General features: G+C 46.5%; 1 protein-coding gene across 1 annotated transcript; it reads right to left on the bottom strand.

Moving 5' to 3' along the window:
- Positions 1-17: 17 nt before the first annotated feature.
- Positions 18-26849, bottom strand: TKTL1 (transketolase like 1). Its single transcript, XM_014832511.3, has 12 exons — positions 26727-26849; positions 21944-22041; positions 20279-20470; positions 20068-20195; positions 18413-18606; positions 14084-14248; positions 9119-9275; positions 7183-7313; positions 5066-5149; positions 2478-2574; positions 2226-2345; positions 18-898 (listed from the first exon to the last, which is right to left on the bottom strand). Exons 1-12 carry the CDS (start codon positions 26808-26810, stop codon positions 726-728), a joined length of 1623 nt encoding a protein of 540 aa, XP_014687997.2. The 5' UTR covers positions 26811-26849; the 3' UTR covers positions 18-725.

Raw genomic sequence — 26849 nt, 5'->3', positions numbered from 1 at the left:
AATAAAGCGGCTGGTTTTTAAAATGCTTTATTAACATTAAATTTAACTAGTGTCCTTAGTAGATTAATAGAATCGAGCTAACAGTTTGGTTTGGTCACTGGGCAAATGAGACATTTCTGAGACCTCACAAGAGAGTACAGTGTGGAGACTAAGACTAGTTGTGTCCTCTCTTCACAGAATAGTCACAGGACATTCTAAGAGCTGCTGCTGCTGCGCCACAGCCTCTGCACCCTGGAGGGGAGATGCAGGCCAAAAGCAGAGGAAACTCCAGGGCAGGTGCAGTCACACAGTAGCCAGGAAGCTGCAGGTAGGAGGGCAGCATGGGGACTCTTGGCCTGGGACAGCAGGGGCAGCAGGGCGCTCTAGTGCTGCACAATCTGACTGCAGTCTACTGTTCAATTCACATGGTCTTTACTCACGAGGAAAACGCACTCAGTTAAGAAACTGTTACCCTATGTTGTTCCCTAACTACTTATAGTCTCATCAGAAAACGTAATATTAGATGGTGGTTTTGTTAGCTATTATGTCACTTAAAACCTTATAGCCCACTTTAATGACTCAAAGATGAGTTACACTAGTACATGTAGTTATAGCTTAACAGGACGGTAGTTAACTTGCTTTGCTTTTAAGAAAAACAAAGCACAACAATACAGATTTAAATGATGCAACAAGCATAAATGTAAGGCAAAGAGGCCAGTCTTTTAAGACCAAGGTCAACAGCCATTTTAGTTCATTAACATACATTTCACAGCCACTATGATATGTCTGGCACTGACTCCAAACATATCCAGCAGCTCACTTGGCTTCCCACTCTGAGGCACTCCTGGCGCTGCCAGCTGATGGACTAAGATGTCAGGTTCCATGGAGACAGCAGCACAGACAGCCTCCCCGATGCCACCTGGGGAAGGAAGGGACATCAGATTCTATTCTGGAAGCAGGTCGTCGGCCTTAAGGTCCCATGATATAGAGGCTTTTGAATTTGTTGGTTCCCAGGGAAAAACACTTTTCACTAGTCATTGCTTCATGTAAATAGTCATTCTCTGGCCACAAGAGTTCTCATTTGAAACCAGGTCTCCAAATTGCTCCCAGCCCCACTTACAGCAGGGGCTCTCTCAAGCGAGGCTCCACGGATGCAGGGGTCTGCAGAGCTAATTCTCAAAGCTGTCAGGAACCCCAAAATGATTAAAACCAACAATAAACCGCACAGAAAATAGCAACTGGGAGGCCTGAGGCTGCTAGCTTTCGAAGGGCCAGCTTGCAAAGTTGGCCCTCGGGTGGCGCTTGGGCAGTTGGCTGGTCCAAGTCCCCTACGCTGACATGACACTTTCCTTACTGCTAAGGGTGGTCCCTGTGCCTGGACTTCTGCACAACAGGATGGTTTATGGGGAGCACCTGCTTTCCTCTGGGAGTCGGGAAGTGTGGTGCGTGCCCGGCAGGGGGGCCCTGTGTGACCAGCCCCCAATCAAACCCGGGGCACTGAGTCTCCAGTAGGTTCCCGGGGTCTCCAGCGATGCAGTGTCGCTGCTGGAGAAGGGAGAGCACTCGGTGGGCCCCTCACAGGAGGGAGGGAAGGAGGGAGCCTAAGGCGTGGGGTTCTCCACCCCCGACCTGTGTCTTCTGTCCTCGTGGGTCCTGGCGTGTGCCCTTTCCCTGTAATAAACCTCAGGGGAGAGGGCACTGGGAGTACTTCCAGAGATGACCATGGATCATGGGGTGCTCGTGGGGCCCCTGAGCATGAACACATGAAGCTCCCCATCCCTTCCTCTGCCCCACCTAATCTTCCCAGGCCAAACAGTGCCCAGGCCCCAATCCCTGGCACACACACTTTTTCTGCATTTGCTGTGTTCTCTGTTTATAAGGCACCATTCCAATTCTTTTAGTGGGGGGGGGGGCAAACTATTAATCATTCAAAACTCAAGAGCAACAGTGAACGTGTAGCGACCCTGCCCTGCCCACAATGCTGAGTTAGACTCTCCTCTGTGCTGCCAACTGGGCCACCTGCGGACCAGGCACTGTGCTAGGGACACACAAATGAGTATGTGCACGGCCCCACCCTTAGGGAGCTATTGTAGGTAGGCAAGAGACTCCTAAACCAATACACTTGCTAAGACCAGTCATAAAGGTTGTTGGGTGAGTGGCTGGCTGGAGGTGAAGCCCAGGACGACAGCACACCTCCAAGCAAGGAAAACAAAAACACATCCCGCCAAAGCAAGGCCCCCACCCACCTTCTGGGTAGTGATCCTCCACTGTGATAATCCGGCCACCTGTGGCTTTCGCATTGGAGATGATGGTGGCAGCATCCAGGGGTTTAATGGTAAACAGGTCGATGACGCGGACAGAAATATCTAGAGAGCAGCAATAACCAGTTTGGTATATGAAGCAGACTTAGAATAAAAAGAACGGTTGGGGCACTGGAAGCAGCCCAAGTCCTACCTCTCCCCAGGCAGAACTTTAACATTCATCAACAACCAACTCACCTTGCTTGGAAAGATCGTCAGCAGCTGCTAAGGCTTCATGAAGAGTAACTCCAGCTCCAATAACAGTGACCTTGTCGTTGACACTGTGGCGGACGACCTGGTATTGTGCCCACACACACACAAAAAAATGCTGTGGTTACTATGCACAGAGTGCATCTCAAAGTGGAGGACACTCTGCTACACTGCTCTTCCCCGATCCTCCTAATTCCACTCCTTAATAATTCACTATAAAAAAGACTGAATCAGCACAGTGACAGACAAAGATACACTCTTTCCAATAAGCCCCACTTCATGTTTGGTTTACAAATTCATCTACCTTTCCTTATGATTGACAGTGCAAAATTACGACGTTTTTACACAATACATATACAAACGACACTTTAGCAAAAAAGGTGTATTTCAAACTGGGATCTGCAAGGCAAAGGGCCAGAAGTGAGCTGTACGGTCCAGGTGCTCCAGAGCAGGGACTCACAGCCACTGAAGGGTCTGGAAAGGTGCCATTTCTGGATTGCCTGGACATCTTGCTGGGGCACGCACACAGACTGGACTCCGATGATGAACATGTGAATGGGGACTCTTTGGGGCATTTGTGACGTGATCTGTGCCAAGCACCTTGCATGCCCGAGTGCCCTGTCCGGCCCACGTGTCAGCAGGCCCATTCTGCATCTAAGGAAAGGGAATCTCAGAGCAGGAGGGGATCGTCAAGGGCAGGGCTGAGACCAGTAGCCAGGCTTGTCTGACATCAAAGCCCACGCTCTCAACCACTTGCTATTCTGCAAGAAAAACAGAGGTCCCTGGCCTTTTTTCAGAGTTTTGTTTCCTCCAAAGCCACCCAACCAAAGGCATCTGGAATTACTCATCTCATCCCTCTGTATAGGTTTCCCTATAGCTTAAGAACCACTGCTGACAGTAAAGATATCCAGGGCTTCTAAGCCACTCCATCCTCTGAGAATGTCCTAGCCTTTTCATATATGTACTCATATATGTACATGGACATACACACTCCCCCCATGTCCCCTTTGAAAAACCCAGCCCTTGAATGATCTATGCCATGTATATTATCGTACACATTTTAACTGACATCCTTTACCATCAGGAAATTTACTTCATTTTGTCAGGACAAGGAAAACTAGGGGAAAAAAAGACAAGTGAGCTACAAAAAAGCTCTGCAAACCACATGAATGTCATTGAGATCTCCCTCTGTGAGGTGAACACACAGCCTTGAGTTTAAATGTGGGAGGAGAGGGAACAGTAGGACCTGTAGTTAATACTGAAGGTGAATACTCCAGCTTTTCCATTCAGTGTTGGCAAGCTACCTAGTGGCAGGTCGTGGACTGTTTTGGATATACCTGCTTTACCGCGGCACTAAAGCCATTCAAAGCTCAGACACAGTCATTCTGAATACTAGCAAATATGAATCCTAGAGCAGCCCAGCCCTTGGCAGTCAAGTCAGATGTTATCTGTTGGTCCTTCAAGAGTGGCTATTGGTCGTTCACATACGTAAGAAGAGAATTAATGACATTCTAAAAGACTTACAAGATAAAAGCAGGACATAAAACTTTCCCATGCAGTATGATCTCAACTATGTAAAATACACACACATGCCTAGAAAAACACAGGAAGGAAACATGTCCAAACATGCCAAACTTATCAGCCCTGCTCCCTAGGTGATGGGCAGGCACACAGGGGCCAGGTTGCTGCCTAGGCCTGAATCCTGATCTTGCTGCTCACTAACTATGAACGCTAAGGAAGCCGCTCACCTTCTCTGGCCCTCATCTACAAAACAGGGCTGCTAACAAGCTGTGCTTCTAGATCTTTCGTGAGAACACAGGAGACAGGAAGTGCCCAGCGACACCAGCCTTTATCAGCAGGCCTGCGGGACAAAGCCACATCCCATGTGCAAAACCAACCACAGGGCCATACCATGACCAGTGGCAGATGGTTTATGGTCCCTTTTATTCCTGGCCTTGGGTTGGCAAAAAACCCAAACCTAACAGATCTAGTATTCGTTTGAAATGGGTTCTATTATTTTGTTTAGCTTGAGGCTATGGTAAGTTACAGCTGAACAACTCAGGTGCCTCCAAGTTCTTCTCTCTTTAAGAGTTCAACAGGGGGGTGGCCCCGTGGCTGAGTGGTTAAGTTTGCGTGCTCCTGAAGTGGCCCGGGATTTCGCCAGTTTGGATCCCGGGCGTGGACATGGCACTGCTCATCAGGCCATGTTGAGGTGGCGTCCCACACGCCACAACCAGAGGCACTCACAACATAAAACTATGTACTGGGCGGCTTTGGGGAGAAGAAGAAGAAAAAGAAGATGGCAACCGATGTTAGTTCAGATGCCAATCTTTAAAAAAAAAAAAAAAAGAGTTCAACAAAGGGAGACTCCATTTGGAAAGGAGAAAAGTTTGGTTCTGGCTGATATTGGTACAATGTTCCTTCCTGAGGAAAAGCAGGCAAAGGCCAGGGTTGTTGTTTTTTAAAACAAGAGCAAAGAAAGGATGAAGCCTCAACCGTGGGGACCCCGAGTGCTTGAGCACAGCTCTGTCCATGCAAAACGGCACCAGAAGCCACTGGAGAGCTTCCAGCCTTACCTTGGCCTGTCCAATCTCAAAGCTTTCTTGCGCAGTATAAATGACTGAGGTCTCCGGGCGGCTGGTCCGAATGTAGCACATCCCCTAGGACACAAATGAAAACGAGAGCCACAGTTTAGAAAATCCAACTAAATTTCCAACTAATAAACCTTAAAAAAAGAGAGGAGGGGGAAGGAGGACTGAATAGTTATGTTTTTTTCTCCCTTTCTTTTTACTAAAAATGAAGCACACATTTGGGAGTGAGGGATAAACATCTACAACCACTGGCAAACAGGTCAGGTGTCACCCTATCAGTTACTACCCAGCCAGGCAAAAGTCAAGCCAAGACCCTGGCGGACGCTCTCAGTGACAAGCTTTCCACAGTCACGTTCACCAATTTAGGAAAGCTTTCTCAAATACACACCAACCTATTCTGTCTTCATAGAATCATAAACTCAGGGCAGGAGCCCTGACTCATGTTGAATAGAAAGCCCAGAACAGAACACAGTGATCAACAATTAATTTTTGCCACAAGAGCTTGTAATGCTTCATCCTTAGAGATACCTTAAACATCAGAATATAAAATGACTATTTTCCCAATGAGAAGATGTAAATACATTTTTTTACCAACTTGAACACATAAACAGGAGTATAAATGAATACTCAAATGTGTAAAGTATGTTAATTTACATACCTACTTAAACCAGACATTATAAAAACTAATATATTAATTTAGACACATTCCTTTTGTTCATCCATTCACATATTATAAACCATTTATATTCAGCATGTTTTTACTGAGGTAAACTTTACCTGAGTGGAGCACTCCACGAACTCTGACAAAGGTATATACAGCACGTAAGCTGAGTCTGGACAGCATTTGCACTTGCCCAGGAAGTTCCCTTATGCCTCTCTCCAGTCACTCCCCCAACCCAAAAAGCAAGCTCTATTCTGATTTCTATCACCACTGCTTTGTTTTGCCTCTTTTGAACTTTCTAGAAATGGAATCCTCCAGCATATATGAGATCACTCTGTATATGCACAGGCATAAAACAATTTCCAGAATATAGTAAGTAAAAAAAATCAAGTACATAATTCGTACAGCATGAGCCTGCTTAGAGGAGGGAAAAAAAGCCAAAGAAACACATCTCTAATGTGTTGGAAATGCCTAGAGTGGAACTCGCATGACCCACCTCAGCCATGCCCAGGGTTGCCTGTGCAGGGGGGTCCAGGGGCTCGGGTGGGCGAAGGTTGGGTGGTGAGGGAGTCTGGTGACCATCAGTCGGAACGGTTGGAAAGGTAAAGACCCCATCCCCTGGTCCTCCCTGCAGCTAGGTTCTGGACAGGAATTAGCTTGTGTCCATCTGATGCCCTTGCATAAGACTTCAGGAGGGGCAAGAAGGGAAGAAGTCACACTCTTGCCTTTCTAAGCTGTTTCTGAGGGCAGGCTGGGGACCCTGGGGCCTGTCTGCAGTGGAGAACCACTGGCCACTCTCTAGCTTTCTGGATGTCATGAGGTGGCACAGGGCGTGTCTAAGGCCAACACCCAAGAGCTCACTCCTGGAGCCCACTTCCTCAGCTCTGCCAATGGCTCTCTGTCCCCAGAGTGCCTCCTCTTCTTGCACCGAGCCCTGCCCGATACAGGCCATCAGGTATTGTTCAGCATCCTTCTGTACTGTTTGTCGAACGATTTCACATTCTATGTGCTTAATCACCTTTTTTTGGTAATGGTCTGTTTTTAAAAGGAATCCTACAACCACATTTTCTTTTTTTTTTTGAGGAAGATTAGCCCTGAGCTAACCACCACCAATTCTCCTCTTTTTGCTGAGGAAGACTGGCCCTGAGCTAACATCCGTGCCCATCTTCCTCTACTTTATATGTGGGACGCCTACCACAGCATGGCTTGCCAAGCGGTGCCATGTCCGCACCTGGGATCCGAACCGGCGAGCCCTGGGCCGCTGAAGTGGAACGTGCGCACTTAACCACTGCACCACTGGGCCGGCCCCACAACCACATTTTCTAAAATGAGTATTACCTTTATGCTGAGATAAAAAAGGGAAAAATCCAACCATCAGTACCAAACTAGCAGCAGAGCCCAGAAGCATTTTTTGTCAGAACCAGTGTCCCCTTAAAAATACCTTGGTATTGGCCGCCAGGAAAACAGCATGCTCCGTTGAGATGGCGTCACTTGGATAGAAAATAGTGCAGTTGGGAACAGCTCGGAACATGGCCAGATCCTCCAGGGCCATCTGGGAGGGGCCATCTTCACCTGAGAAAGCAAAGCCACAGCCCAGCAAAAACATAAGTGAGACCCAACTAGGAACCTGCCCTTCCCTGGATAAGCAACAGTACTTATTGCCACAGGGGGTCCACAGCTATAGCAGAGCCCTACAAAACCGTCCAATTCTTTTGTCAATATAATGCTTTGTAACTATAATGAGCTGTCACACCTCTATCTCCCTCAAGACATCATTGTGACACTCTGGGTTAGGCTCCTAATTGACCTTCCAGATCAACATACCAACCAGCAGTCTCTTCTTGGCCCAACCTTTGACACTCCATCACTGGGCAGTGCTGTCCAAGGTGACCTGATGCTCTTCTCCCAGAGCACCAGAGTTAGCCTCACCAAGTCTCTGCCCCTGTCCCCTCAGGCTCTAACCTTCCTTCTCTGCTCTTCTATCTTCTCCATCAAGAGACTAAGGTCTTCAGCTTGAAGTGGTCTTCTTCACTTCTCAAGGCCCTCAAAGCAGCTGAGTATAACACACCTTTGGGGCACAGTTGGGGTGCTGTTGGAACTAAGGGGGCCTTAGGGTGTGTTTCTTAGGGTGTTGGGAACAGTGTTTCTGGCCAGAAATGCTGTGGAAAGAAAAATCCCACTGTACACCAGGATGGCCTAGCTCTTCCAGTCAGGAGGGAACTGTCATGTTGCACACTGCGCCTCGCCTGGAACAACTGTCTAATCTCAGAAGCCCGGCTCCTCTGGGTTGGACCGAGGGCCACTTCTCCACTTAGCTGACTGATTTTAAAACTTACACTGCATGCACCCAGCCCCAAGCAAAGACCCTGGATCCCTGCCCAGGCCCTCTGCCTGGCCCAGCCCTGAAATGCTGCTGGCCCTCTTCTCCCCTCACTCAACTCTCTCTCCCTGCATCTGGCCCACCCGGAGACTTATTAGCCTGTGTCTACTTCTCCCAGGAAGTCCCAGAGATGACTCCCAAATGTGCCCTTCCAGCCCTCCCCTCTGCTCTTATCCAGCATTCTAGCAGCAAATATAAGCTGGCACATCTACCTAGATGACCTGCCCCACCAAAGGCACATCAGGGACCTCATCTTTCCCAAGTCCTCATTTCTGTCATTCATAAACACAACGCCCTGATTCTTTCCAGACAAGAAACTACCGGAGACTGGTTTTTTGTTTTTCATGCAATTTTGGACTCCTCCATCTGTCAGAAATGCTGGCTTCTCTCCTCAGACTCTCTCAGATTCACCCTTATTTCCTATCCACTGCTAACGCACGCCGTATTTCAACCTCTTTCTGGCTTCCCCATCTCCTGTGGTTTCCATCTAGCCCGTCCTGCCAGGGTAATGCCTCAAGAGCAGCATTTTCCTCAGCCTCATTCCCCTGCGTTGGACTCCTTGAGGCTTCACATTCCATCTGCCCCGACTGCTCAGCCCAGGCAAAGTCCTAGCAGGCTGCGCTCTTCACTTTCCTGTGCCCATGCTGCTTGTCCCCACTTAGACTAAAGCGCCCACAGTGAGAGCAGAAAGGATTTTTGTGACACTGGGGTGGCCTGACTCATACCCAGTATGCAGCTCGACACATAAGAGGCACTCAGGACAGATCATTATTTCTCAATGACTGAGAGAGTGAGCACTTCACAGTAATATCAAGAGACCACTCAAAAGTTACCCAGAATGTCTAGAACTTTTAAAACACAACATGGCTTTTATTAAAAGAGATTATGAATAATCGAATATCATGGAACGCATTAACTGGCAGTTCAACCACTCACATGCTAATCTTTCTCTGTAAAGGAAAAAGGCTATCAAGATAATGCCATTGAGAACTCATACCTACGGATACCCCGCAGTGGGACCCAATAAGGTTAATGTTGCTTTGAGAGATGGCTCCCACTCGGATCTGATCAAATGCTCGGGTCAAAAAGGCAGCGAAGGTGCTAACAAAAGCAATGGTCCGATCACGAATGGCGCATCCCAGTGCCACGCTCACCTGCAACACAAAGAAGCTGAATCAGAAGACTCCTGGACCCCGCACCCATCACCCCTCCACACCCCCCTTCCCTCGCCCAGTGTATAGTGTGTGGTTCCCAGGATAACCCCTACTCCCCACACCCCCCTGCTTCATCATCCCCCCGGGCATGTACCTGGGAAAACCCCAAACCTGGCAAACCCACAGCATCCCCCGAATGTAGAGGAATTGTGGCACTGATCTGGCCCCTTCAAATCTAAGATGAGGAAGCTCGGGACACTCAAGGCTGCGCTGCAGTCCTCATGAGTCTCCTTCCCAAACCTTCTACACCCCTTTCTCCCTGCCCCCTCACCTCACACGGTACCCTCACCTCACACCTCGTGGGGAACGAGGGGTGAACGATGGAGGCTCTCTCATCTGTCCCCAAATGCCCCCTCAGCCTATGCTGCTAGGAGACATGATGGCCCTGCACTGACCTAAGGCCCCCTCACCATGCTGAATCTTGTCCTTCCCTTCCTTTCTCAAGGGCATCTCTGGCCGTGCAATTATCCCTCCTCTCCTGTATTCAGTTGGTCTCTCCCTTTCTCTTGGGTCATTCTCTCACCATTCAAATATGTGCTAGTATCTTCCATCTTTACCCTCCCACCTCCACCTTGTCCTCCCTCTGCAGAGACTGTCCTTCATCTATGTTTTGCTTCACAGAAAACTTCTCCCACCATCCTTGCTTTCTCATCTCCCAGTCTCTGCCCAGCCTCCTTCATCTAGACTGCCAGTCCCATGAGGGACCTGTAAGCTGCCAAACGCAGGAGGTCGCCTGACCTCCATTTGCATCATATGTGACCTCTCAGCAGCATTCTGCAAGACAGATCTCCCGCCTCACTGGACGTTGCTGCTCCTGCCCCGGCTGGATCTGCTGGATGGTATGCTTTTTTTTTTTTTTTTTGAGGAAGATCAGCCCTGAACTAACATCTGCTGCCAATCCTCCTCTTTTTGCTGAGGAAGACTGGCCCTGAGCTAACACCCGTGCCCATCTTCCTCTACTCTATACGTTGGACGCCTGCCACAGCATGGCTTGATGAGCGGTGCCATGTCTGCACCGGGGATCCGAACCAGTGAACCCCAGGCCACCAAAGCAGAACATGTGAACTCAACCGCTGTGCTACCGGGCCAGCCCCGGTATGTCTCTTTTGACGGCTGCTGGACTGAGTCCTGGGACTCCAAGTCACACCTTTCCTCATCTGCCCTCTCTGCTGGGAACTTGCAGACAGTCCAACCACCCTCACTCAGATCCGCATTATGCTAATGACCTATGCTTTAAATTGCTTACTCCTCACCTCCCCCAGGAACACCAGGCTTCCAAGGGGCACATGGCTATGTCTGGTTTCAACGTCAAGATCCTTGACTCCACATTTGTTTGCTGGGGAAAGGGCCCATGGCCTCTTTTCCCACTGTCTCCCTAACGATCACTTCCCAGCAACCTAACCACCAAAAAGCGCACTCTCACCCACAGTGGGGCAACATGCTGGAGTGTAAAACCTCCGAATTGAAACAAAATGGACAATTTGAAATAATCACAGTGGCACTGAGAAAGTGAAGAACTCAAATGATCAGATAACAAATTCTTTTGTAAGCCAGGTGTTTTCCAATCCTTTTTTTCAACAAAATTGAAAGAGAACCCTAATGGAACTGTCAATTCCTTACATATAATTTTTTACCAACAACTTTAAATAAAAGATCACTGTGTGATTTTTGGCTTGTAACTGAGAAGGAATTCAAAGAATCGAATGGCAGACATTCCTACGACAAAACTTCTTCCATTCCTATCATTTATGTGAATAAGATTTCTTAGCACTTACATCATTAAAATAGGAATAGATTTTGTTCTGAATCTTGTCCTGTTCAAGCTGTAAGTATACTTATCCACTGATACACAAGCTAATAATCGCAACTATAGCTCAATCCAGAGGGAAAAAATCTCTAATTCTCCAAGGCCTATGGACACAGGAAAATTTTTAAAAACTAACAATGTATATGCATATTTTTGTTGTAGAGAATAGAACTATCAATAAAAGGCTTTCATACATTAAAATGTTGGAGAAACAGAATAAAAATAAGAATTCAAGTACAAAAAGGGACTTAATTTCTGACAAAGACAGTGTTCATGTAATCTTTAATTGGACGATTTGGGAATTAATTTAAAGCGTCATAAATTTCAACATATGGGAAATTATATCCTTTGTTTGCAACTACTTAAATTTGTGATGAAAAGTTTAGATGTTATCTTCAAACTCGGCAGAAGGGGGGCCAGCCTGGTGGTGCAGCAGTTAAGTTCGCATGCTCCACTTCAGTGACCCGGGGTTTGCTGGTTGGGATCCCGGGTGCGGACCTACGCACTGCTTATCAAGCCATGCTGTGGCAGGCATCCCACACATAAAGTAGAGGAAGATGGGCACAGATGTTAGCTCAGGGCCAGCATTCCTCAGCCAAAAAGAGGAGGATTGGCGGCAGATGCTAGCTCAGGGCTAATCTTCCTCAAAACAAACAAAACAAAACAAAACGAAACTCAGCAGGATACGTAGTTTAGAAAACCCCATTCAGTGGTTTGGAGAGCAAAGACATTTGAAGACAACTGATCTACCTACCCACCTCCCTGACTCCCGGCCCCACCACATCTAACAGGTCCTGACTCCCAGGGCTCAAACAGACCTCCTGTGTCGCCCAAATTCACTCCTCCCCGAGTCTTCTCCACCTCAGGAAGTGACACCACTCTGCACCCAGGTGCTCAGGCCCACACTCTAGGGCCAGCCTTGATTCCTGCCCTGACCCGCTACACCATGGCATCCTGCTGGCTCTCCTGCCAAGCCAGATTCTGGATGAGTCCGCTTCTCTCCAACCCCACAGCTACTGTCCTGGTCCAAGTCACCATCTCCTGTCACCATGCCCTCACTTCCCCCAACAAGCTATTCTCTACACTGCAGGGTCCTGTAGAACACATCCTGTTGCTTTCCTGCTTCAAGTCCTCCAGTGGTTTCCCAGCAAACTGCAAGAGAACCAAAGATGCTCAAAGTGGTCCATAACAGCCCCACATGATTTGGCCCCTGGCAACCTTTCTGAGCCAATTTCCTTCTGTACTCACAATGCTTCAGCCACTCCACTCTTCCTTCTCCCTAAACATCTCAAATTTGGGCCTGCCAGAGCTAGCTGAGTCATCTGCTGGTCTGCCAGATCTGTGTGCGACTGACTGTTTGTCAGTTAATTCTCAGCTTAAATGTCAGCTCTTTCAAGAGGCTGTCTCTAATTGGCCCTAGTCACATTCTTACTGTAGCCACTAGTCTCACCACAGCACTGCATACTAGCTGCTGGCCACTTCTTTACAAGTTTTCTTCCAACTGTGAGAACATATCAGTAGGCACAGAGTATATGGTTGCTGACTGAAAGAATCAACGGGTTGGGGAGCAAACGTTTTTTCCTACTTTATCTCACCAAATCTCCCCCCACCCCGGCACGTAGTTGTATATCTTAGTTGCAGGTCCTTCTAGTTGCGGCATGTGGGACGCCACCTCAACGTGGCCTGACAAGTGGTGCCATGTCTGCGCCCAGGATCTGAACTGGCAAAACGCTGGGCTGCCACAGTGGAGCACGCGAAGTTAACCACTCGGCCACGGGGCCGGCCCCGGGGAGCACACTTTTTGAGAGGAGGCTCAATTCAGAAAATTATGGACTGTGTTTTTTTCCATTCAAAATGGAAATAGCTTAATAAGACTCACAGAAAAATGCACATGTTCTTACAATTGTGATGATTTACTTCTCTGAACAGGGGGAGTGGGCTTAAATTCCACCACTGACAGGCCAGAGAAGCACCATGAACAAACAAGTGGGCCGGCTGTGGACGCCCACCTAAATAGGGCCCTGCTTGGCTCCAGCCAAGTGGTGCCAGGAGGGAATGCTGTCCTAGCATTGCCAGACCATACCACTCTTCAAGAAAATCCAAAAATTTGGATTCTACATAAAATCTGATTTTTAAAAGCTGGCAACTAATCTAAAACATTTGTAAGTACTACTTGTTCCAAACAAAATATCTCTGGTGGTGACTTGAGATCTGATGGCCCACAGTCTTCTGGCCAGTGCTATTTTTGGCCTCTATAATGTGAAGATAGATGTGTGCTGTTGTCTGCGCTAGCACAGAGCTTTAGAAGTCAAGGTGTTTACTCATATTAACTCCGCTCTCTCTTGAGAGGGGCGTGTGTGGGGATGTGTGCGTGTGTAAGAGACCCCCTACATTTGCGCCACTCCAGGGAGAGACTGAAGCACAGACAAGCAGAACAGCTTTATCCCAGGCCACAGCTCTATGGGCATTCTTGAGGCTGCAATTAGTCCAACATTTGAATATCCAGGATATATTAGGCCCCACAGTACCATAGAGAGAGAGAGAAATCAAAGTCCCTTTTAGTTCTCTAAACCTATTAGCCTCTGGGTGGTTGTAGGACTGCCTGGTTGTGGGCTGGGCTGGGCAGAAAGAGCAGGGTCACCAAGAGCTACTAGGGAGCTCAGATGCTTTGGGCCTGGAGCCCTGGAGTCAGATGGCTGTGGCCCTCCGCCTCCTGGGAGAGAGTGCCAGGCAGTCCACCACGCCCCTCCCAGCAGTCCTGGAAGCCCCCCCTCAGACTCTGCCCAGCTACTCTCTACCTGTTTCCCCAGAGACTTTCTTTTCTCCAGTTCCTTTGCCGTTATAAATGGAAAGAAAAACTGTAATGTGGGGTGGGCATCCTGTGTCCAGTGGGCCATTAGTCAATGAGAAGACCCAAAGGGGACACCCATAGCACACACACCATGTTTTGCTCAGCAATGAAACACTCGATGAACCGCTCGGGGTGCTCCTTCTTGAATATCTCAGAGAAGGTGGAGTTCTTGGTGTCACCATCCAGCACAATGACTCTATTATTTGCATGGCCCAGCTTAGCCAGAGCCAAACCACATGCTTTCCGAGTAGCTATCTGGAAGAGTCAAACAGTAGAGTTTCTTAGAACGGATTTAGAAGGAAGGTGAAATTTTACAGACTTACAAATTGCCATCTAGCATCATCATTTTTTTTTTTTTTTTGGTGAGGAAGACTGGCCCTGAACTAAGATCTGTTGTCAATCTTCCCCTTTTTCTTTTCCCTCCTCAAAGCCCCAGTACATAGTTCTATATCCTAGTTGTAAGTCACTCTAGCTCCTCTATATGGGATGCTGCCACAGCATGGCTTGGGACAAGTGGTGTGTAGGTCCATGCCCAGGATCTGAACAAGCCAACCCCAGACCGCCGAAGTGGAACGTGCAAACTTAACCACTCGGCCATGGGGCTGGGCCCCTGCCATCTATCTTAAGAAAGCAAATTTGTGATTCACCAAAAATCTCTTTTAGGGTTATAAAAATGGATTGCTAGCCAATCTTAAATCCACACATGGCTCACTGGGTATCATTTTTTCAAAAATGAGTTTATTCTTCTGTCCCATTTGTATAGTTGATTAAAAAATTTAAATTTCTCAAAATGCAAATACCTCTGTGATTTTTTATAAACTAGAAAACTGATAATACTCGCTGCAAAAATTAAAATGTAGAACTTTAGAATCATAATACCATTAATAAAAAAACTCCATTAGGGGGCTGGCCCTGTGGCCGAGTGGTTAAGTTCATGCGCTCTGCTTTGACAGCCCAGGGTTTCACCAGTTCGGATCCTGGGAGCAGACACGACACCGTTCCTCAGGCCATGCTGAGACGGCGTCCACATAGCACAACCAGAGGCCCTCACAACCAGAATATACAACTATGTACTGGGGGGCTTTAGGGGGAAGAATAAAAAAAAAATTGGCGACAGTTGTTAGCTTAGGTGCCAATCAAAAAAAAAGTTATTAAAAAAAATTCCATTAGGATATTGTTTGAGACTGGACTGAATTTATAGATTAATTCAGGGGAGAAATGACATCTTTATGATATAGAGTTTTTCTATCAAAAACCAAGGTTCAGTATTTCCTCAAAATGTTAAACATAGAATCATCATATGACCCAGCAATTCTACTCATAGGTATAGACCCAAGAGAAAAAGACATCTATACAAAAACTTGTACACATATGTTCAAAGCAGCATTATTCACAATAGCCAAAAAAGAGAAACAAACCAAATGTCCATCAACGGATGAGTGGATACACAAAATGGTATGTCCATAAAATGGGGTACTGCACATGCCACAACATGGACGAACCTCGAGAACACTGTGCGAAGTGACAGAAGCCAGACATGAAAGTTCACGTTATGTGATCCCATTTATATGAAATGTCCAGAAGAGGTAAATCCAGAGACAGAAAGGTAGATGAGTGGTTACTAGGGGCTGGGGAGGGGGAATGGAGAGTGACTACTAATGGGTATAGGATTTCTCTTTGGGGTGATGGAAATGTTCTAAGATTAAGTGTGGTGATAGTAGCATAATTCTGTCAATCTGCTAAAAACCACTAAATTGTACACTTCAAATGGCTGGATTATACAGGGAGTTATATCTCAATAAAGCTGCTATAAAAACAAGGTTTGCCTCTTCATTTGTCTTTGTTCATTCATCCAAACGCTCTTTAAAAATATTTTAAAAAATAGTCAATTCATGTAGATAGTAAAAAATTCAAGTTATGAAAGGACATCCAGTGAAGAGGCCATATTCCTCCCACTCTCCTGTCCCAAGCCACCCAGTTCCCCTCCCCGGAGGTGAGCGGAAATGACAAGTTTATGCTGCATCCTTTCAGGAAGGGTCTATGCACAAATACTTGGTGAGCATCTCATACATATAAGCATGTGGCTTCTTTTAGGGCTTTGGTTTTATAAGAATCTCAATATAGATCTTGTATATTTAAGTTTACTTTTAGCTAATTTAGTTTTTATTGCCATTATAAAAGGGATCATGTCTCTACTTTGTTAATATAAGACAGGAGTTAACCCCTGTATACTGGTTTTGCTACAAGCTCTCTTACTGGACTCTTCTGATTTCTAACCACTTCCAGTTGACTCTCTCCAGTTTCCCAGGCATACAACTCTATCACCTGCAGATGATGCTAGGCTTACCCTCACCTTGTCAGGACTAAGTCTTTTATTCTGTTACTTAACCACATTGGCTAGCACTTCCAGAGTGGGTCTGACCCTCCACCAGATGAACGTTAGGTATGAAGAGGGCTCCAGGTTTAAGATATCTAGATCAAGAATTGAACTGAAGTATCTCAGTAGTCCTATTTTGTTTTACTAAGAGGTTTAAAAAAAAAAAAAGGAATGAATTTTATGAACTGCTTTTGTTTTCCATGAATCAAAATGATCATAATTTCCCCCCTCCTAATACAGATGAATCATTTGCATTACTAATTTGAACTTCACTGATTCATATACTTCTTCTAATGTACTAATGAAGTTGAAATTGGCGAATGTTTTTATTTAGAATTTTTACATTAATGTTCGTAAGTGTGATCGGTCTGTAGTTTTTTTCCTTTTGGCTAGCTTTGTCATGTTTTGGCTTTATAAATGAATTGGAATGATGCTTTCATCTTTCTCCATATTCAAGGAGGTTTGAAATATAGCCTAGGAATTACCCAGTCCTTGAAGGTTAAAAATAAGTCCCTCTTGTAACTTGGTGAGCCTGGCATTTAGAGGTATAACTTTTGGATAGTTTTCTCAATTTTTCCTATGGTTGTTGATTTACTTAAGTGTTTTGCATCTTTTTCAGTCAATTTTGATATTTTATGCATTCATAAAAATGGCTTTTTTTTTTACAGGTTTTCATACCAATTAGCATAGATTTGTTAATTTTCTCATAATTCTCTGAACATTTTCTAAATCCGTGGTTATCTTCTCAAGTGACTAATTTTATAAACTTATGGCTTTTATCTCTTTCAGTAGTCCAGCTAATAGCTTGTCTACTGTGTTAGTAATTCAGAGAGCCAACTCTTAGATTTGTGTATTAATGTGACTTCTTGTTTTTTAATGCACTGATTTTTTATGAACTAGCCTGCTTAATTTTTCCTATTCATAAAATATATTTACTTTTTTTTTTTAAAAAATGAGAAGTTCCTATAATCCCACCTTCCAGAGATAAACACTTCAATTTGGTGTCATTTGTCCAAATATACTTTTCAATGCGTTTCAATAATATTTGATGTCCCCTTTTAAGATTTTCTACACAAAAACTGAATTATACTCTATGCTGCTTTGCAACTTTAAAAAATTTTAATAATAATTTGGGTAAGCTCTTAGCTTCTTGCTGGGTTGTTTCCAATTTTGTCATGATAACCAACGCTGCAATCAATGTTCATTCTGACAGACATATCTGCACACTCACACAGGTATTTCTATAGGATAAATTCCTGTGAGTAGCACTGCTAGTTTGAAGGGTGTGAACAGTTAAAGTGTTAACACATATTGGCAAAGTATCCTTTGTTAATATGTGCTTTTCCTTATTAACACTTTTCTTCTGCTTTTTAATCTGTTTTTTAATTTCTCAAGTAATCATTTCATTTATTTTTAGCCCATATTACCAGGCTAAGAAAATATAAGCAACACTCAAAATGTCCCCAATAAATAAGGAAAAGAAAGAAGGGTCAGAAAATATTTTCTTCCTCCTCTAAGGCTTGCCACTTTGTTTCCTTAGGTCCTGAAGACCCTGCCTATTTTGGGTCTGCTGCAAAATACCAGAAGGTAGGATATAAAAATGATAACAGAAAGGCTTTATGTTCAGGATTTCATGCCTAATTTGCTTCCTTTTTGAAGAAGTGGCCTGCTTCCTTGTGTAATCCAGGGAGTTAAGTTCAAAAGATCAGCCCAGTCAGGCCCCCGTCCTTAGGGTAGTCACAGAATTGTGGCCATTTCATGCACAGTCGACTGCCAGACCACAAACTAAATTTAAGAAGCAAGGAAAAGCTACACAGCACTGGGTGCTAATAAGTAGGGACTGACTGATAAGAAAATTCAGACCTAAGTTAAATTTGAAATCAAAGAACAGATATCAGAAATAGTAAGAGAAGATAAATCTAGCTTTATTGCTTATAACTTTAAAGGTCACACCATCTAGTAATTGGTTCACCCATGGAGATCAGAGTAACTGAAGAGTCCTGTGTACTTAAGAAAAGCACAAAACAAAGCAGTTTGCCTACCTTGTCACCATCTTTGTAAGCAGGTGGAGAGGTCATTTCTATATCCGTGATGGTGATTTGAGGCGAGTCTTCAATAGGCGGTTTTGGTTCGAGATTCTGGTTGGTCTCAATCTGGCTCTCAATTAGTTTGATAATTGCATCTGCTCTTTCTTTTGGCATTGGCTTTCCATGCCAATTTTCTGCATCCTCAACGTCTGCAACCAAATGAATAAAAGACATTCCTGAAGGCTCAGATAATGGTTAGGATTTTTTAGCAATAAACTATTTTTTAATTAAGATATGTATACTGTGTTTTTAGACAATGCTACTGCACACTTAATAGACTATAGTATGGTATAAACATAACTTTTATATGTACTGGGAAACTAAAAACGTCATGTGACTTGCTTTATTACAGTGGTCTGGAACTGAACCGGCACTATCTCCATGGTAGGCCTGTATTTGATTAGGTCATCTGAAAGACATCCGGACGGAAAAGATGTCAGCCGAGGACTCACAGGAGTAAAAACCTGGCACCGGGAGCCTGAGATGGTATTGCAGTCCCAGAGGACAGTTTGAACAAAGGTCCAGAGGCTCTTGAAGGGCTGCCGGCTGACGTGCTGGTGAATGGAGGGGTGAGTGAGGGAGATGAGGCTAGAGAGACAGGCAGGGAGGACCATGGAGGATCCTGTGGTATAAGGAGTCTGAGTTTTGTCCAAAGCAAGATAGGAAACCCCTGAAGGGTTTGGAGTGGGGAGGTGACTGATCAGATCTGCGTTATAGAAAGATCACCATGGCAGCCGCACGGAAACTGGCTTGGGGAGACCGCAGTTAGGGAGAGATGATGGGGACCTGGGCAGGAAAGACGGAGGAGTGAACAGATCTGAGATATACTATTGGGGGCAGAATCAATCAGAGTTGATGACAGACTGAGGGCGTGTGTAGGAGCATATAAGGGAGAGGGGGAGGCAAGGATGATAACCCAGGTTTCTGCCAGGAGCAAATCAGTCAAGTCATCATTTACTGAACTTGGGGTACCAGAGAGTAAGACCATATTTTGGGGAGGAGTCAAAGAACAGTTTTATTCTAAAATGTCATTATTAAAACACACCAGGAATCAAACCGTTTGCAACTATTTATACTTGAGATGATTGACTTCAGATGTCAGCTTAGAAATCTACAAGGAGTTAAGACTTTCAAAGCCCCTCCTTCCCTGACCCTCAGTCCCACAGCTCCCTTCCCAGAGGTACCACTTTACTTTATCAGTTGTCTGTGTGTTCTTCCAGGTTGTGCATGGGCACAGGTGAGCCCTGTGTGTGTGTGTGTGCACATCCTTATGTACAGATCTGCTCACACACAGAGCACCCCCCACACTGTGCACTCCCGTGGAGATCACCCCCTGCCACTCCTCTAAGTGGACTACCCTCCCAGCTATTCCCTTGTGCGTGCAGAAAATCACTGCTCACTTGCTGGGGGCCTGGGCTTCCCTTCCCACCCTAACCAGACCTGCTATCTATAAGGGCCAAGAAGAACAAGAGCCTCCAGCACATATTATAGACGTGACCACTGTGCACTAAAGTCGTCTGCCCAGCCAGCCTGAGCCTCCTTCCACCTCATCTGCTGTGCAGACAAATGTTTTTAATATAACCCCAGGCAGAAAAGAAATGTTTGCTTACTTGGAATACCCCGGCCCTTGAAGGTCTTGGCAACCACAGCAGTGGGCTTGTTCTTCACCTGAGCTGCCTGCCAGAACACTTGGCACAGCGCCTCCACATCACGGCCATCTACCACATAAGTATTCCACCTGTCAACCAAGGAGGCGGCCAGGTTACAAGGTGAAGAGGGAGTGGGGTAGAAAGAAGGTGACATGAAACAGGACACAGTTACCCAAAGGCTTCGCAGCGCTTCTGATAGACGTCTATGCAGTGCTCAAGGGGCAAGGTGCCACTGTGGCCCAGGCGGTTCACGTCGAAGACAGCCACAAGATTGTCCAGACTGTAGTGGGAAGCGAAGGCCAACGCCTCCCAGACGGAGCCTTCCGAGAACTCGCCATCTCCCAAGAGGCAGAACACCCGGTAGCTGAGACAAGCCAAGAGAGGTTAGGACCCTGCTTGGGGCTCTTCTGGGCCACTTGAGCAAATATATTCATGGAGAGAAAGAGGAGAACAGACTGAAGCAGCTGCTTCTGATTAGTAGGTTCCTAAGACCATTTTCCTCCTCGACTCTGTTCGAACTCAACAGCTGAGCAAATGAAGCTTGAAAAGCTTGAGCCTCACAAGATGGGCCTCACCTTTCGCTAGTTTTCTCCTTCTGGCTGTTCAGGCTATTTCTAGGTTCTTTTGCCATTTCTCTTGGCTCAACAAACAAGAGGGGATGGGGAGAAAGCAGCTCCCTTAAACATCCAAACAACATTTATATACACAGTTTCTTGGCAAGCTCCGTTTTAAGCAATGCCACCTTCTATTCCTAATTTTACAAATTTATTTACAATAATCATAACAATCAAAACATTCCACCTCAGGAGCACATGTTCTGTTGTAAATAGTAAACTCCTCCACAGCAGAAACACGAAGCATTTACACCAATAAAACACAACTTAGACCCCACAAAAGTGCTCTAAGCGAAAGTTAAAAAAAGGGATTAACTGCAAGACAGGGACTAATAGAGGCAATAACAAGAGAGGAGAAACGTCAACAGACTTATGGGAACGGGAGCAGGGCAGCAATATGAGCAGTAGAGGAAGCACAATGAAGTGCCTTCAGAAGGGCCACAGGGTTGAAACCAGGGATTGAGGGGCTCCACACTCAGCATGCTCGGGGATTGTGGGAGTAGAATGTGTATGCCACCATGGCCATCCCTGGGCCCTGCACCCCCCGCCCCTTGCCTTGCTCCCACATCAGCAGCAGCTGGGCACACACCCCTGGAAGGCACGGATCTGCCTGTCCTCAGGTGAAACCACTCCAGAAAAAGAGACCTTTGATTATTAATATTTACGGGTCCCCAAGGCAAAGGCAAATGCACCTCCATTCATTCTATAATGAAGCTCACTAAGAGATGGAAAACAAGAATACATCTTAGAAAAGACCTAATAAACCGATTTTTTTTTTTTTAAGGAAGATTAGCCCTGAGCTAACTGCTGTCAATCCTCCTCTTTTTGCTGAGGAAGACTGGCCCTGAGCTAACATCCATGCCCATCTTCCTCTACTTTATATGTGGGATGCCTACCCCGGCATGGCGTGCCAAGCGGTGCCATTTCTGCACCCGGGATCTCAACCGACGAACCCCGGGCTGCCGAAGTGGAATGTGCGTACTTAACCGCTGCACCACCGGGCCGGCCCCTAAACCGATTTCTATACTGCAGGTAGCACTGAGAACCCAAACAGAGATGCTAGACGAGTTTCCAGAAGCACAATTTCTTTACTGCTTGAACATTTGGTAACCTAAACTTTGAAAACATTCACTGTCTTCCCAAACTAGTAAGTCATAAATAAAACTGAAGTGCCTGGGAAGTAGGGTGGGGACAGTTAAACGGTTTCTGAGTAAGCGCCTTACCTGGCCTTATCAAAGTACTTGCCAGTATATGCCATCCCGCACGCGGCCCCCAGTCCTTGCCCGAGCCATCCGGTTGCCACATCAACAAACGACAGTCTCTGTAAGAAAAGGGACCAAATGAACCCAGGAGCACCTGCAGGACACGAGTATCAGGCCAACTTCCGGCACAAAGCACAGGCTGCTCCTTGAATGGCATCTCCCACCCTGTGGGCTGAATTCCTCTTCATCACACCCACATGAACCCAGAGTGTCAAATCAACATCACAAAGACAGGGGAGCCATAGGTAACCTACGCAGCGTAGCGTGGCAAGGGAGATTGGAGCTTTGGGAACATAAAGGAGGGAGGCTTCTCGTCCACACAACAGCCTCAACAAAGCCCAACACCAAAGCAGAAAATGTTAAGCATGAGCCTTGCCATTTTCACAAGGCCTTTTATCCAGCCATGCACAAACCAGATGTTCAATGTTTTTTGGAAAGTATGAGCTCTTCAATAGAAACCAGAAACACTGAAGAACATTGCGTTTTCTCTGGTTCCTAAAACTCAGGTCAACTGAGATTTTAGAGGTGGTTATCCAGATACTAGAAACAAATCACTTTCCACCACCACTCCACCTCTCCCCTCATCCTGTTTACACGCACAAGGCTTCATCGTCCCATGGAGAGAATGTGGCCCTCTGAGGGCCATAGGGCTGTGCAAAAGGGCTGCTGCACAAAGGGGCCACTCTCAAGCTTCCAAAGACACAATGAACTTATTCAACACTTCCAGTGCCACCATCCTGGCCTGGCCACAAACATCTCTTGCCTCCAACATTGCAATAGCCTCCTTGCTTCCCCCATAGCCATTTTCAACACAGCCGCCAGGGGAAGCCTGTTAAAACCTAAGCCGGGGGCCAGCCCCGTAGCCGAGTGGTTAAGTTCAAGTGCTCCGCTGCAGGCGGCCCAGTGTTTCGTTGGTTCGAATCCTGGGCGCGGACATGGCACCGCTCATTGAGCCACGCTGAGGCGGTGTCCCACATGCCACAACTGGAAGGACCCACAACTAAGAATGTACAACTATGTACCGGGGGGCTTTGGGGAGAAAAAGGAAAAAAATGAAATCTTAAAAAAAAAAAAAAAAAAACCTAAGCCAGCTCATCACTCTATGTGAAGAACTGTCCAAAGTCTTGCCATCTTGTGCCAAGCAGAACCCAAGTTTTTATACCAGCCTGTCCACACTGGCTCCCATCACCTATTACTGTCCCTCCCCACCATTCCGGGTGTCCTGGCTTCCTTGCTTCCCTATGAACACACTGGGCACATGTCTGCCTCAAGGCCTTAGCACTTGCAGCTCCCCCTCCCGAGTGGCCAGTGCTCATGCCTAAATAGGTGCAAAGCTCACTCCGTCACCCCTTGCAAGTCTGCTCAAACATCAGCATCAAAGCCTTCCTGGACCATCTCTTTCAACTAGTACTCCCTAATCCTCCAATTCCCTTGGATTCAGTATGCTCAGCCCCACGTGATATGCTATCTATTTACAGGTTTATTTCTTGTCTGCCCCCTCCTCCATTCAAATGTCAGCTCCATTCAAGGAGACTGTTGTGTACTTTCAGTACCACGGATGGGTGAATGGTACTCGTTAGTCGCTGATCCCTCTTCCGCCCTGCTCCACCCTACTCCTCCAGGAGCTCTTGACCTTCCCTAGCTTTCTCCCTGTGCTTTGTGCTCCCAGAGACTCCCTCTCATTTTGCATGTCTGGCCCCACAGAACCGTCCCAATGAAGCCTCTCTTGATGACATCTCTAGCTCCATCTTCCTCCCCATCGCTCCTACCTTACTCCTGTAATAAACTCTGGCTCCCAATTGCCCTGTGTGCCCTTGGACTTAGCCTGGGCTTTGCACTCAGACCAATTCCACTTCCCCCAGCTTTAAAGCAGGGGGTAAGTGAGCCCACCTCCTAAAGGTTTCTGGAGATGAGAACACCCCTCAGGCAGCAGGAAGCTGTAGAACTGACTGAGAAGACTGGCAGGGCGCCAGCACGCTGCCTGGCATGGGGAAAGCACCCTCACATGGGTTCCCTTCTCTTCTCCAAGAACCCTCCTGCTGTGGGGGAGACACAACTGAGAGGGTCAAGGGCTAAACTAAAGATGCGTACAAGGTGCTACAGGCACCCAGAAAGAGACTTCTCTTCCAGGTGGTACTTCTCATCTTTGTTGGGCACAAAGTGCGCTTCAAGAACAAGTTTACAAAAAGGCCTTCTGGTTTCCTCCCAGGACTGCATGGCTGGAGAAAACAAAAGAACTGATAAAACAAAAACAAAGACCTGGGTGTGGGTATAGGGGACCACAAGCCCCCCCCCAAGCCTTCAGCACCATGAGAGCTCTAAGAGAATACAAACACCACAGTCAGCAATGTCACCAGGCCTTGGCAGTCAGCCTCCTAATGTAGTTGTCTGTGTTAAGACACTTGTGCCCTGGGAGCACCGATCGTGAAGACTCTGGCTCCTCTGCCTGTAGTGAGTCTATTCACTCCATTCCCAACCAAAGCCAAGATGGCCTACGCGCCTGTGTGTGTTCTCTTTTCTTCCAATTCTATCTGCTGCTTACATCTGATAAACACATAAATTTTGGCAGCTGAACAGTGCCCATGTCAGAAAGCCCCTTTATCTCTCTAAGGCCAAAACTCCTATGCTATGACAGCAGTGGTTATTGGATAGTCTAGGTATCTACCCTTTTTTTAAACCAGAGATCTGAACACTCATACTGTATTTATACACCCATAATTATGCAAATTTTTTTTTTTTTGGTGAGCAAGATTGGCCCTGACCTAACACCTGTTGCCAATCTTCCTCTTTTCACTTGAGGAACATTGTCCCTGAGCTAACATCTGTGCCAGTCTTCCTCTACTTTGTATGTGGAATGCCTCCACAGCATGGCTTGATAAGTGGGGTGTAGGTCTGCACCCAGGATCCAAAACTGTGAACCCTGCACCGCTGAAGCGGAGCTCGTGAACTTAACCACTACACCACAGGGCCAGCCCCTTTATTCAATTTTTATTGTGAAAAAGTTCAGGCTAGGGGCCGGCCTGGTGGCACAGTGGTTAAGTTCGAATGTTCAACTTCGGCAGCCCAGGGTTCACCAGTTCGGATCCCAGGTGTGGACCTGGCACCACTTGGCAAGCCATGCTGTGGTAGGCGTCCCACATATAAAATAGAGGAAGATGGGCATGGATATTAGCTCAGGGCCAGTCTTCGTCAGCAAAAAGAGGAGGATTGGCAGCAAATGTTAGCTCGGGGCTAATCTTCCTCAAAATAAATAAATAAATAAATAATTTTAAAAGTTCAGGCTTATCAGTTCTAAGAACAGTACAATGAAGTCTCACACACTCTTCACCTACATTCATCAACTATTACTAATGGACCCCTTTTGCTTCATCTTTTTCTATATGCACTCTCACATTTTATTTATCTTGTGCCAAACCTCATTTGAGATTACGTTTCAGACACCAAGACAAAGGTCATAACTACAACCCCAGGTACATCAGCCACACTTGTATTCTTACTTTGCCTTTAAACTACTTCTCACTGCCGGGATCTAGGGCTTCTGTTTGTACATGGGGCTCTAGTAGATGAATTTTAAGTGATTTGCTCAAGACCCAGCAAGCTTTCCAACAGTATCAAAAGAGCTGCACACTCTTCTAGATCAACCTTGCTTTTACATTCCTTTTTCTTCCTGTTTCCCGGTGTCATTAGGTACTTGGTACTATATCTAGTCAAAACAAAGTCCCCGGAGGCTGACCCTGTGGCCGAGTGGTTAAGTTCACGTGCTCCACTTCGGTGGTCCAGGGTTTCACCAGTTTGAGTCCTGGGCGCAGACATGGCACTGCTCGTCAGGCCATGCTAAGACGGCGTCCCACATGACACAACTAGAAAGACCCACAACTAAAAATACACAACTATGTCCTGGGGGGGCTTTGGGAGGAAAAAGAAAAATTTAAAAATCTTAAAAAAAAAAAAAAGTCCCCCATTGGTACCAGGTCAGATCTGCAGAGAAATGCAAGAGAAAGATGACTGACAGGGGTGGGATGTCCCTCCAAATCAAACCCAATTTTCCTCGAGCCCAGCAAATCGGATCTGCTAATGTTGCCTGCCTTTACTCAGGTGGCAGACGATGAGAGCAGTAGGACTTTGCCAAGGGAGGCTTTAGTGCTAGATGGGGTACAGTGGGGCACCACCAAAGGAAAGGAAGAGAGGCTAGTTGCCACACGTCCTCTTTCCCGCCACAGAGTCCTCACTAGAATACCTTTTAGATCTTTATGAGGTGCTATGCTCTGAATGTTTGTGTCCTCCCAAAATCCACAGGTTGCAAACCTAACACCCACGGTGATATTATTAGGAGGTGGGCAGTCTTTGGGTGGTGATTAGGTCACGAAGGCAGAACCCTCAAGAATGGGACTAGTGCCCTTAGAAAGATACCCCAGAGAGATCACTTCTCCTTCTGCCATGTGAGGGTACATTGAGAAGTCTGTGACCAGGAAAAGAGCCCTCAGCAGAATGTGACCGTGCTGGTGCCTTGATCTTGGACTTCCAGGCTCCAGAACTGTGAGAAATAAATTTACATTGTTTATAAGCTACCCAGTCTGTGGTATTTTGTTAAAGCAGCCCGAACACACTAAGACATGAGGCAAGGAACTAAGAATAAAAAGGATAAGCAGAGCCCATTTCAGGCCTTGTTGCTACATGGTGGCTTTTAAAAGGAGTTTAAAAACTGAGCATCTGGAGCAGGCCGTGGGCTCCTGTGCCGGCTTACCTTGGAGAGGATGAATCGGTCATTGTCCGGGTCGTCTGGGTCCGCCTGTTTATACCTCATGGTGTGGAAGAACAGCACGGCCATGATCTCAGCAGCACTGCTGCACGATGTGGGGTGGCTGAA

Source organism: Equus asinus, chromosome X, assembly GCF_041296235.1.
Source record: "Equus asinus isolate D_3611 breed Donkey chromosome X, EquAss-T2T_v2, whole genome shotgun sequence".
Classification (NCBI taxonomy): domain Eukaryota; kingdom Metazoa; phylum Chordata; class Mammalia; order Perissodactyla; family Equidae; genus Equus; species Equus asinus.
Note: the sequence above shows the minus strand (reverse complement) of the source record. Positions and strands in the feature narration are given on the sequence as shown.

Excerpts from the sequence above, each read along its gene's own strand:
- TKTL1 (XM_014832511.3), bottom strand. The coding sequence starts at position 26,810 with ATGGCCGTGCTGTTCTTCCACACCATGAGGTATAAACAGGCGGACCCA. Across the intron at positions 14,249-18,412 it reads CTTACAAAGATGGTGACAAG|ATAGCTACTCGGAAAGCATG; the intron begins GTAGGCAAACTG and ends TGACTCTTCCAG. Across the intron at positions 7,314-9,118 it reads CCACTGCGGGGTATCCGTAG|GTGAAGATGGCCCCTCCCAG; the intron begins GTATGAGTTCTC and ends TTGCTTTCTCAG.